At 43.0% G+C, this 13,379-nt stretch overlaps 1 protein-coding gene across 2 annotated transcripts in view; it reads left to right on the plus strand.

Annotated features, from left to right (window-relative positions):
- The window catches only part of Pogz (pogo transposable element derived with ZNF domain), a 56,938-nt gene that overhangs the window by 36,476 nt on the left and 7,083 nt on the right, over window positions 1-13,379 (plus strand). For both annotated transcript variants that reach the window (XM_057793252.1, XM_057793253.1), the window contains 7 exons: window positions 1,394-1,684; window positions 1,762-1,971; window positions 6,889-6,995; window positions 7,628-7,965; window positions 8,967-9,121; window positions 11,293-11,393; window positions 11,813-11,959. In XM_057793252.1, the coding sequence (XP_057649235.1) occupies window positions 1,394-1,684; window positions 1,762-1,971; window positions 6,889-6,995; window positions 7,628-7,965; window positions 8,967-9,121; window positions 11,293-11,393; window positions 11,813-11,959 (1,349 nt within the window). The remainder of the gene's footprint in view (window positions 1-1,393; window positions 1,685-1,761; window positions 1,972-6,888; window positions 6,996-7,627; window positions 7,966-8,966; window positions 9,122-11,292; window positions 11,394-11,812; window positions 11,960-13,379) is intronic.

The following is a 13,379-nucleotide window of genomic DNA, read 5'->3' on the forward strand; positions in this document are numbered from 1 at the left end:
TATGCTGATTAAATCAGCTATTGTTTGATATCCTGAAAATATTGTTAATGCCAAGTCACAACTCGTATTCCATATATATGTACTCATCTTTGTGGTAGGATTATAAATTGAATTTTACTTTAATTTTAAAGCATAGGTTTGGATATGCAGCCAGCCATGATGGCACACTCCTGGAATCCAGCTTTCAGGAGGTTGAAGCAGGAGGATTACTGTGAATTTAAGGCCAGTCTTATCTCAAGAAACAAACAAACCAAGGCAGGGGGTGGGAGGACCTTAGATGTAAATTAAGTAAATGATATATCCTTTGAGGATAAGGTTCCTAATAATCATATAATGGAATATTAAAGAACCCTGGAGCTGGGGTTGTAGCCAGGGGTAGAGTGTATTCTTAGCATTGCTTGAGGCTTTGGTTCAATTTCTAGTACCAAAAAGAGTCTTGTAATTTTCCCCTAAGTCATATTTCATATGTATCAGGTTTTCTACAGTTCAGGTCAAATGGAGAATCACTTTATTCAGTCGTATATATAGGAACCACAGGGCCAGTAGGCGGCCCAGGGCTAAAAGGACCTCCCAGCCTGACAGCCTGTTCACTCCCTAGTAGCCACAAGCTGGAAGGAGAGAGCATTTCCACAAGGTGTGCTCTGACCTATATATACACACTGGTACACTGTGGTACATGTGGATGTACATTCACAAGTAAGGATAAAAATACTAAGGAGGCCTCTGCAGTTAACTTTCTAAAGAATTTTTTGTTTTTTGATCTCAGAGCCCACCGGACATTTTTAGGCCATAAGTCTGATTAGATTTCTCTATAGACATTCTGGTGTTCTAAAGAATTTTTTGTTTTTTGATCTCAGAGCCCACTGGACATTTTTAGGCCATAAGTCTGATTAGATTTCTCTATAGACATTCTGGTGTTCCATAAGTATTTCTCAGTGGAATTTCCTACAATTGTTCTAGAAAAACATTATCCTTTGGGACATTCTGGTAGAGAAGTTGCCTGTCCTATTTGAGTGGATAGAAGAAAATGGAAAATACTTTTAGAATCTGAAAAAAGATTGTAAGGACCAAATTTGACCTTTGTTCTATATCTACCCATTCTTTCTCTTCCTCCTAATACAGAGGTCAAGCACTCTTTGTGTTCTTGAGGTGAAAAGTGTAGTACGGAAGCTGTCTGCAGAGGAGGTGATGGGCACTGTCTCCTAATTACTGCCTTAGCTGCTTAGGACAGCCACTGCTTTCTTAGATGTTCTTGGTAACCTCTGGTGACCACTCAGAAAGTTTAGGGAAATAACTTTTTCCTGTTCTTGTATTTCTAGGAAAGGCAAGAAAATATGTTATAGGTGAGCTCGCTGATGAAGGTTTGGGACTTTTCTTGTCTCTCTTTTAAAAGCCCCAGGTACACAGTTTGTTAAGCCGACAGTTGGCGTCCCACAGGTGTTCTCTCAGATGACCCCCGTGAGGCCAGGCTCCACAGTGCCTGTGAGGCCCACCACCAACACCTTCACCACCGTCATCCCAGCTACTCTCACCATCCGAAGCACTGTCCCACAGTCCCAGTCCCAGCAGACCAAGTCCACTCCCAGCACGTCCACTACGCCCACTGCCACACAGCCGACCTCCCTGGGGCAGCTAGCTGTGCAGCCTCTGGGCCAGTCCAACCAGACCTCGAATCCCAAACTAGGTGAGACTTGGGCTGAGGAGATGCAGAACAGCATGGGGAGTGGGTGGGAAGCAGATGGTTTCACTTGGTCAATGTAGCTCCCTCCTTCCCCTCTCCACCTGCAGTGAGCATTGCCAGCTTTGTCACTGTGAAACGACCTGGGGTTACAGGTGAAAATAGCAACGAAGTGGCCAAATTGGTGAATACTCTAAACACTGTCCCTTCCCTGGGCCAGAGTCCTGGGCCAGTGCTGGTGTCCAACAACAGTTCTGCTCAAAGAACCAGTGGACCCGAATCTTCAGTGAAAGGTAATGTGAGAGACTGGACCTCCAGTCAGTCGTTGAGAAAACAGTGATAGAGTGTGAAATGGGATGTAGTGCTCTGATCTAGGCTTCTGAGATGCTCATGTAGTAAGAAGGTGCCAGATGTGAGATCGCACTGCAGCTTCTTGATGGTTCATCAGCGATGTCTTTGTGGAAGAGGGGAACTTTCTGGGGTGATTTTTTTTTTTTAAGGTTTATTTATTTACTTATTTTAAAGATTTTTAAAATTTATTTATTATGTATACAGTGTTCTGCCTGCATGTATGTTTGCAGGCTAGAAGAGGGCACCAGATCTCATTACAGATGGTTGTGAGCCACCGTGTGGTTGCTGGGAATTGAACTCAGGTCTTTTGGAAGAGCAGGCATGTCTCCAGCCTCATTTATTTATTTTACATGTGTGGGTATTTTGTCTTCATGTACGTCTGCACTCTAGAAGAGGACATTGGATCTCACAGGACTACAGCTATAGACAGTTGGGAGTTTCTGTGTGTATGCTGGGAGTTGAACCGAGAGTCTGTGGAGGAACAGCTGGTCCTCTTAACCACTGAGCCATCTATCAACCCCTGGGGTGAATTTTTAAAGTTGAGATGGTGTAGAGAGGTTTTCAGAAAGAGAAACTGTGACTGAGGATGCTCAGTGGTCCAGAGCAGAGACTGGTACCTTTCTGTGAATCTCCTAGGCTCTGTGCACAGCATGTGCTCTGTCCCGTGTTAACTTACGCTGGTGCCGTTGTGCAAAGCAGCTGCCAGTACTAGATGAATGGATGAGAGAGCTGGATGAGTCCATACTCATCCAAAACACCATACTGAAAAGAGAATTGGTGAGAAAAGGGTTTATTTAGTTTACAACTTCACATCAAAGCAAGTTAGGACTGGGACTCGTCCAACAGTGCAGGAGCCTGGAGGCAGGAGCTGATGCAGAGCCCATGGAGGGTGCTGCTTACTGACTTGCTCCTCATGGTTTCCTCAGCCTGCTTTCTTTTAGAACCCAGGACCACCAGCCCAGGGATGGCCCCACCCACAATGTACTGGGCTCTTCCCCATCAGTCACTAATTAAGAACTAAAATTAATAACTCAAGTTATTATGGGATCTGAATTTGGAATTTCAGTAAAGTGCTCGCTGTCTAAGTTTGAGGACCTGTGGATCTCCAGCACCCAAGTAAAATCCAGCATGGTGGCACATGCGTATGACTCCAGCAACGGGGAAGCGGGGGGGGGGGGGGGGTGGGGGGGGGTGTGGACGCAGATGGATCATGGTGCTCCATGACCAGTTGGTGTAGCTGAAATGGTGTCGCGACTGCCTGGTTTAGTTGAAGACCCTGTCTTTAAAAATTTGGAGAGTGATAGCAGGAGAGGCCGGAAGCCAACCTCTGACCTCTACAAGTGAGCACATGTGGATGTGCATAATGCATACGTGTATAAACCATGAAAAAAAAAGTGGACAGTTCTACATGGCTATAAATAGATCCGGGTACTTAGAAACCACAAAGAGGACTGCCTTGTACCCATAGATCCTGTCTGTGACTCATGCCTGTGATCTAGCACGCAGGAGGTTGATGCGTGAAGGTTGTTACAGCACATGGGAGGTTCTGCCCTAAAACATCTACCAAAACTAAAAACTGTAGGAAAAAAGGATAGAAGGAAAACCTTGGCAATATTAGATTTAACAACTGTTTCTTGGAAGCCAAAAGCACAGGCAAGAATAAAAATTGCTAAATTTGAAATTTTAAACTTATATGCATCAGAGAACATTGATAGCACAGTGAAAAAGTAATCTGTAGAGGGGAAGGAAATACATTGTGCTGAGAGATCACTAATACGTAAATAATTCCTGCAATCTGCACAGTAACAAACCTAAGCAGTTGAAGAGGGGGCAAAGCAGACGGTCTGATGGCTCAGAGGGTAAGGGTGCCTGCTACTAAGCCCAATGACCTGAGCTCTATCCCTGGAATCTACCCAAAGGAAGGAGTGAGCCATCAGGTAGTCCTTTGGCCTCTACACACCTGCTGTGGCATGTGTGCAGATATATAAAATAAATGTAACAAAAAATGTTATGTTTCTGTTGTGGTGCCTATTGTGTGGCCCATGCTTTTCATCCCAGTACTTGAGAGACAGAGGCAGGCAGTTCTCTGAATTGGAAGCCAGCTTGGTCTACATACACAGTAAGTTCTAGAACAGCCAGGGCTACATAGAGAAGCCTTGTCTCAGAAAAGCAAAACACTGATGATGATGATGATGATGATGATGATGATGATGATGATGATAATAATAATAATAATAATAATAATAATATATTTTTTAAATGAGGCAAAGAGGCCCTGGATTCCATCCCCCTGCAGCGGTTGGGGAAAGACATCTCCGCAAACAGTCTTAAGATAGCTGGCAGTACCAATTGAGGGAAACATAAAAATCATGGTGAAATGCCATCTGTACCGGTTAGGATAGTGACTCAGAAAGCAATAAATGACCCAACTAAACCAACTCAGAAAGACAAGTACTGTGTTCTCTCATTTATGTTACTGTGTGTGTGCTTATGTAGGGGTAAGTACATAGAGATAGAAAACTAGAAAAGGGGCAAATGGTCGGGGAGAGGTGAGTAGGGACCAAGGAGGTAAATAGAGTTAATAGAGCACATGTGCTAGGAAGTAGAAGAGGAAATACTAGGGTTGGAAGGGTCCAAGCAGGGACAGGTAGGTAATGAGAGGAGCACATAGGGGCAGAGATTCAGCCAAGGCTGAAAATGCCATGAGGAACTCACTCTGTATGCTAATTGCAAAAGATCTCTTCAGAGAGGGTTTAAGATTATGAGAAACTATCACCTTGATCTAGCCAAGTTATTTTACTTTTCTTCCTGCATGTGGACTGAAGTTGACTAAGTCAGTGTCAGAATATAATAAAAGGAAGTCGTAATTATTTCTTGTTGCTGTTGCTGTTTTGTTTCTCTTTTACTCTTTTGGGAGTATGGGGGGTGTGTTGCCTTCTTGTATGTGTGTATACCACATGTATGCCTGGTGCCCAGAGAAACCAGAAGAGGCCGTCAGATGGGTGTGAACCACAGTGTGAGTGCTGGAGAAACCATGATTTCCCAGAAGAACAGCCAGTGCTCTTAATAGCTGAGCCATCTCTCGAGCCCCTGTCAATTGTTTTTGAAAGCAACAAAATGGTGCAGGCAAGATAAGATGGTGGCTCAGCGTGCAAAGATTCTTCCCGCCAAGCCTGGCATCCTGAATTCGATCTCTGGGACCCACACTGAAGAGCAGAACTGACTTCTTTTGTTCTCTGACCATACACACATTCACACACAAAATAGATTGAACATTTAGGTGAGGATATAGAGAAAGATGTAGTTTTGGCGGGGATATGACACTACAGATACTGTGAAAATAGTACTGTGTTTCCCCAAGATTACATAAGCTTCAGGAGCTCCGCTGCTGAGCATGTATTGAAAAGCATTGAAGTCGGGGACTAGCACAGGAAGTTGTGTGCCTCTGCTTGTAGCAGCAGCATTTATATTAGGCGGAAGGTGAGAACAGCCTAAATCGCCATCAAATCGTGAATGTATGAACAAAATGTGTCCTGTTTACACAATGGTATGATATTTAGGTTTAAAAATGAAGTCATTTTTTTCTTTCCAAAAGTTCTTTTTGTTTATTTTTAAGATGGTATTTTAATTATATTTTTTCCTTTCCTCCTTCCAAACCCTCCCATATTGCCTTGCCCACTTTCCAGCAAATTTATGGCCTTTTTTTCATCAGTTTTTATTGCATACATTATATGTATTTGCATATACATACATATTCCTAAATATACCCTTTGAGTTCCTAGAACACTACTTGTATGTATAGGAAGTCATTTTGACATGAACAACATGTTTCATGCGTTGTCAGGCTGTGTGGACTGCTGTCATCTGTGCCAGCATGCGCACATGGTGGTAGTGTACATGTGCTGTAGACCCTGGGGTGGGGGGGGGATCAGGAGCTCAGAGGCGGCCTCCACTATATAGCGCCTTTAAGACTGGTATGGGCTACACGAGGCACTGTTTCAGGCAAAACTCTCCACAAAATAGTTTCTGTAAGTTAAGAAAGGTTCTGAAGGACTGGAGAGATGGCTCAATGATTTAAGAGCACTGGCTGCTTTTCCAGAGGACCTGCGTTCAATTCTCAGCAGCAATGTGGCAGCTCAACTGTCTGTAACTCCAGTTGCAGGGGACCCAATGCCCTCACACAGACATGAGTGCAGACAAAATACGAATGCACATAAAATTAAATAAGTTGTTTTTTTAGAAAGTTCTGGAAATTATGCAACATGAATGTGCTTAACAATGCTGAGTGTTGCTTTCTGTGTATCACAGTATCAAAATTTATTAGTTTTGTTTTGTTTTAAAATAATCTCCCTATCTAGGCCAAAGGGAACTAGATCTATAGACCAAGCTGGCCTGAGACTTGTGATCCTCTTGCCTCCACCTCCCCAGTACTGGGATTCTAGGTGTGCATCACCGTGCTCAGCTCCATCACAGTTTTAAAAAGGGAATTGTCTGTCAGCATCTGGCACACCCTATTATTCCAGCACTTGGGGTAGAGGCAGGCTAATCCTGAGTTCAAGGTTAACCTGAATTACACAAGAATACTGTCTGGAAACAAACCAAAAACGTAAATGGGAGAGAAAAAAAGAACTTTGCCTAATTAGAGGTGGTGGTAAAAAGGCATTCCTAGCTTTTGAGTCAAAACAGAAACTGCTGGCCAGAATAGTCCCTGGGCTTCAGTTTGCCAGCACTGACCTAGAGTTTGAGCAGTTAAAACATGTGCCTCTCATGCTTGCTCTTTACTCTGGGCTTCTCAAGGAATGTGTAGTCTTGCCCTAGTATCCTGTATTAATCTTATCAATTCTTCTCCGTTCTTGCAGTGACCTCTTCCATCCCAGTGTTTGACCTCCAGGACGGTGGACGGAAAATATGTCCACGATGCAATGCTCAGTTCCGTGTCACTGAAGCTTTGAGAGGTCACATGTGTGTAAGTGACACCACCCGTGATAGGGGTCCTCTGAGAGCGGGGGCATGAAAAGGGCTGCGCAAACTGAAAATACGATAGAATGCATTTAAAGACTGCCGATAGGTGATGGAACACGCACTGTCTTAGAATGGTAGATTTGATCTCACAGGATAGTGGTCATAACCTCAGCTCAGTTTTAACTCTGTCACTGGAGAATGAAAGCCTGTTACCTGGTTCCTGCTTTATTTATAGTCTTGTAACTTTCTGCTCTAAGTTCAAATGAAGAGGTTGGACCTTTCTCTGGAGAGTTCAGAGTCAAATGATGCCAGGACAAGGCTCTAAACAGACAGGTGAGGGAGCAGTGTAAGGTGTTGTGCTTGAGGCTGTGTGGACATACATGAGAGAAATGTGAACTCTGGGACTATTGAAGAAAGCAAGCTGACAGCAGGAGGAAAGCTGCCTTAATGCAGCCTAACTGTGCTAAGGAATGCCTACAGTCCCAGCGACCCGGTGGGCTATCCTGAGCAGAGAGCCCAGTGTCCACAGCATGTCCCTTATTGCCTACATTAACAAGCCATCCCCAGGGACTATGGTGACATGGATTTAACTCATTCTAGTCTCAGGTAAGCAGAATGATGTCATCTCTTTTACAGTACTGCTGCCCTGAAATGGTTGAGTACCAGAAGAAAGGCAAGTCCCTCGATGCAGAGCCCAATGTTCCATTGGCAGCAAAGTCCTCATCCCCTGAGAAGACAGCACCTGTTACTTCCACACCCTCCTCTACACCTATTCCTGCTCTCTCACCATCCACCAAAGTACCAGAGCCAAATGAGAATGCTGGAGATGGCGTCCAGACCAAGCTTATTATGCTGGTGGATGACTTTTATTATGGACGGGATGGGGGCAAGGTAGCCCAGCTAACAAACTTTCCTAAGGTTGCTACGTCTTTCCGATGCCCTCATTGTACTAAAAGGCTAAAAAACAACATTCGGTAAGCATGAAACAGCCTTGGAGGTTTCCCTACATAAAAGTGGACAAGTTTTCTTACATTGCTAAGTTTTCTTTTTTGGAAACATTTAACTATGCTGCTGTCTTGTTAGAATTTACAGTGTGTAATACTGTTGAATTATTTTATTATGATAATAAAGGATAGGTGGCTGGAGAGATGGCTCAGAGGAATAGAGCACTGGCTGCTCTTCCAGAGGTCCTGAGTTCAATTCCCAGCAACCACATGGTGGCTCACAACCATCTGTAATAAGATCTGGTGTTCTCTTCTGTACTGCAGGATACATGAAGGAAGAAACCTATATACATAATAAATAAAAATCTTTAAAAAAAATTAATAAAGGATACCTTTGAGTTTGAGTAAGAAAGACCCCAGTCTCTTTGCACGGAACTTATTTTTAGTTTTAAGAATCTGTTATCTGAGGGCTGGAGAGATGGCTCAGCTGTTAGGAGCACTGACTGCTCTTCCAGAGGACTTGGGTTCAATTCACATCACCCACATGGCAGCTCACAACTGTCTGAAACTCTTGAGATCTGACACCCTCACACAGACATATGCAGGCAAAACATCAGTGCACATAAAATAAAAATAAATTATTAGAACAAAACAGAAAACACGTTATATGGAGCTAAAGAGAGGACTTAGAAGTTTAAAGTTTGTTCTGCTCTCGCAGAGGACCTGAGTTCAAGTCCCAGCACCCACATCAGGTGGCTCACAATTGTCTCTAATCCAGTTCCATGGGATCCAATGCCTCTGGCCTCCTTAATCACTTGTACCTGTGAGTACTTGTCCACATGCATAGACGCACATGCACCCACAGAATTGAAAAAGAACTGTCTTTCCAGGCTCAGAAAAAGACTATCCCAAGCAGAGGAAGTTGGAGGAGGGGAAGCAAATAATGTTTGCTTATATATAATTCTATCATTATTTCTCTTTTATTACTGACTTTATTTCTATACTTTCTCTTTGTGCTCTGTCACATACAGATTCATGAACCATATGAAGCACCACGTGGAACTCGACCAGCAGAACGGCGAGGTGGATGGTCACACTATCTGCCAACACTGTTACCGCCAGTTCTCCACCCCCTTCCAGCTCCAGTGCCACTTGGAAAATGTCCATAGCCCCTACGAGTCTACTAGTAAGTTTGGAAACTCCAGCTCCAGCAGAGGGGTGGGAGTTACCTTTTCTTCCCTTATTGGATGGCACTAGCAAAGAGGTCCTTATATGCAGGTAATAGTGCTAGACGAAGTACTTTCCCCATTTTCTTTCAAGCCTGATTATGAAGTGCTTCACTAGTAAATGAATGCTTTCAGTGAAACAGGCGGTGAGCGAGACTGTTACAGTTACATGTCTTACAAAACAGGAGGACCAAGCGAGCACTAACTTGCAGTAATAAAGTGATTTGCTTAAAACATACATTTCTTGCCAGAGGTGGTGACACACACCTTTAATCCCAGTATTTGGGAGACAGAATCAGGGGGATCTCTGTGAGTTGGAAACTAACCTGGTTTACAGAATGAGTTCCAGGGTAGCCAGGGCTACACAGAGAAGCCCTGTCTCAAACACACATATATCTCTATTGAGTTGATATTTTGAGATGTGAGCCTATCATTCAGGTTTTTATATTTCTTTGTTTGGTTTTGATTTTTCAAGACAGGGTTTCTCTGTATAGCCCTGGCTATCCTGGAATTCACTCTGGAAACCAGGTTGGCTTTGAACTCAGAGATCTACCTACCTGCCTCTGCCTCCCAAGTGCTGAAATTTAAGGTGTGTGCCTGCTTTGGGATTTTAATTTTAAGAGTGCGTGTGTGTCTGTGTGTATACACATGTGAAATCCTAGGCAGGGACCCACAGAAGCCAAAGGCATCAGATTTCCTGGAGCTGGAGTTAAAGATGATTGTGAGCTGGAGTGTAGGTGCTGGTACCCGAGCTCCAGTTCTCTGCTAAAGTAGTGTACACTTTAAGCACTGAGCCACCTCTCCCGCCCTGTTCAGGCTATTTCTGATGTCCTTTAGAGGACTGCCAGTTTGTTGAAAATGTAAAAATTATGTTAAATATAGGAACTTATATAATTATAGTGTGTGAGACTAAGACAGTATTATAGGTTGGATTTAGAGGCTCATGACTGTAATACCAGTACTTAGAAAGCAGTGGTAGGAAGACTACTGAGTTCAAGGCAAGCCTGGATTACATAAGCCCTTATCTCTAAACAAAAAAATAATACTACAAACATGCCCTATACAATAGCAGTGATGGGTAAGATAATTCTGTGAGGGAGAAAATCTTGTGATCAGGTTTCATAAAAAGTAGTTGTTAAACTTTTAGAAGGACTTAGAAGATTCAAGTGGGGTAGACCATTGATAAGTACTTAAAACTTTATAAAAATACTTAAAACTCTTAAAAGTCTCTAATTTCCATATTTGCAGAAACTTGAAAGGCCAGTGAACAAAGAAAAAAATACAAATATGCCCCCTTTCCAGCCATAATTTGTAATGTAAATATGAAACAATTAAAAATTTTATAAAACATTTATAATTATATTCTTATAATCAAGCTTGACAAATTGACTAATTTCAGAGTATAATTATCTTGAATCTGTTAATATGTAAAGAGAAATGACATTAATGACAAGCTAAGAGCATCTGTCTATCCAAGTGTGGTGACACACACTGTTAATCTCTGACTTGGGAAGCAGAGGCAGAATGATCTGTGAGCTACAGGCCATATAGGACTGTGTAATTGACCCTGTCACAGAAACAAACATCTCTTAATGTTTGTCAGCCTTTTCCGAACAAATTCTTTCTGGTACTTCATGTACATCAGTAGGCGTTGACGAATCATTTATAAATGAGTATCTTTGTCCTTAGGCACAGACATAAAGTCATGTAGTATTTAAAAACTCACTCAGCAGTGAAGGATGCACACCGTATGGATGAACGTCATGAACAGTAGTGAGGCATGAGGGTTTCCACCGAGGTCTTGCCTAGCTTCAGTGAAGGTGTCAGTTCCTAGGTCACTGAATGATGACAACAGTGGGTGGATATTGAGTTAGGAAGAGAAGAGATGGGAAATGATAAACAGAGAATAAAGGGAGAATATCCAATTTAAGATGAAAATAGTTGACAGTCTAGAATAGAGCTTTGTTTTTAAAAGACCGAGTTAGAGACGTAGGGACGTGAGTTTCCGTAGGCAGCACAGATGTGAGCAGAACTGCTTGTCCGTGTGTTGGTGACTGCGAGATGAGGCCGGAGGTCTTAGGGCTGTGGTCTTACATCCAGGCACATGTCTAGATTGTGTTTCTTTTTACAGCCAAGTGCAAGATCTGTGAGTGGGCATTTGAGAGCGAGCCACTGTTTCTCCAGCATATGAAGGACACTCATAAGCCTGGAGAGATGCCTTATGTTTGTCAGGTATTGCCTTTTTCTCCAGAGCGGTTTTTAGGCATTTTGTTTTAAAACTGATTGTAAAGAAATTTGCTAATGAATACCCTAACTCCCCGCTGTCCACATACTGTGTAGTGCTCTGAAGACATGGGCAGAGACTGACACAGTCCATGCAGTGAGGACTTTGTAGAGGAGAGTCTGTCTCCGGGCTTCCCCTCTCAGGATAGGATGATTTTATTCCGTAGAAAATATAGGCTGTTCTCAGACTGGTCTGTCCTTTACTGTTTTTATCACAGCTAAATGTATCACCCACATAGATCTTCATTACAGGACCAGAACAATAATACCCATGCATTTAAGAATCCTTTCTCTGCATATCCTTGTTACTTCTTTTTATGGCTCCAGTTACTCACTCTTAACTTATTTTCCTTCTTGCGTGACCTCAGGTGTGTCAGTATCGCTCCTCCCTCTACTCTGAGGTAGATGGCCATTTTCGGATGATTCATGAAGATACTCGGCATTTGCTCTGCCCGTATTGCCTGAAAGTCTTCAAAAATGGCAATGCGTTCCAGCAGCACTACATGAGGCACCAGGTATCAGCACCAAGCAATCCTGTATTCTCATTTGAAGTTTTGGGTTCTAGGGTCAGGGTTGAGATAGATAAATGATACGGGTAGAGAACATATATTGTGAGCAAACATGGTTCAGGTCCTGTTACGTGCTACACCGGGTTAGATGGTAGAGATTTAGTGCTAAAAGAAACAATATTTGGGGCTGGAGAAATGGCTCAGTGGTTAAGAGCACTGACTGCTCTTCCAGAGGTCCTGAGTTCAATTCCCAGCAACCACATGGTGGCTAACAGCCATCTTTAATGAGACCCGGTGCCCCCTTCTGGCCTGCAGGCACACATGTAAGGAATGCTGTACACATAATAAATAAATCTGAAAAAAAAAAAAGAAAAGAAACAATACGTGAGCCATTTTTAGGACTGTGTTAACAGAGCAAGAGAAGCATCTCCCTATTGTGGGAGCTGAGCGGATATCCAGGAAGAAGTGGTTGGTATTTAGGGTCAGAAGGATGAGTAAGGATGAAGAGTGAGGTGGAACAGAAGTAGTTCCTCTGAAGCGCAAGGCAAGCCTGTGGAGGTGTAAGGAAGCAAGAGGCGTTCAGTGTGGATCGTAGGATACAAGGCAGCATTGGAAGCTAGGCGGGGACGGCCATGGGTGCTTTCCTCCCCTGGGGGATAAGCTCCTACTTGTTTTATTCAAGATTTAACCTGGCAGCACTAAGTGACCTGAGTGGAAGTTGAGAGCAGAGGCAAGACTAACTTTAATCACTAGATAGAGATGACAGTATGTTGGTTTGTGCAGTGAGGAAAAGGGACAGTCAAGAGGGACTTCTAAGACAGCATGGTACTTGGGATCTAGAGGTGGGTTGAGTGGAGATGGCGGGAGAATAAGAATAGCTCCTGAACCGAGTACTGCCTTTGTCTTCGCAGTTTTAGCCATACTGCTGTCAGGCTGAGTTCTAGAGGGCTCAAGAGTTTGAGACCCTGTAGCCTAGGCTACATAGCAAGATCTTGTGTCAAAAAGTCTTAAATTTGACATTTGGGTGAACAAGCAGGACTCTTTACTGAGACATACTGGAGAAAGCAAATTTTTGAGAGAATATTGAGATTTGGGTATTTTGGCTTAGCACTGTCTGTTGACATTACAATATATCTGGTAGATAATAGATCTGAAGTCTGGGTTGTTACAAGAATAATTTGAGAATTGTTATGTAAATTCATGAGGTTTTAAACTTTTTCTTTTTTGAGACTTGGTCTTACTATGTAGCCTTAGCTGGCCTCAAACCTCAAATTTACAGAGATTCACGTGCCTCTGCCTCCTGGCTGCTTAAAGGTACCACACCTAGCTGATTTTATTTTTAATTTTATTTTTGTTTTAATGTGTATTGTTTTGCCTATGTGTGTGTCTATGCCCCATATGCATGCCAGTGCCAAGAGTTACAGAT

The sequence above is a fragment of the Chionomys nivalis genome, chromosome 18 (assembly GCF_950005125.1).
Source record: "Chionomys nivalis chromosome 18, mChiNiv1.1, whole genome shotgun sequence".
NCBI lineage: Eukaryota > Metazoa > Chordata > Mammalia > Rodentia > Cricetidae > Chionomys > Chionomys nivalis.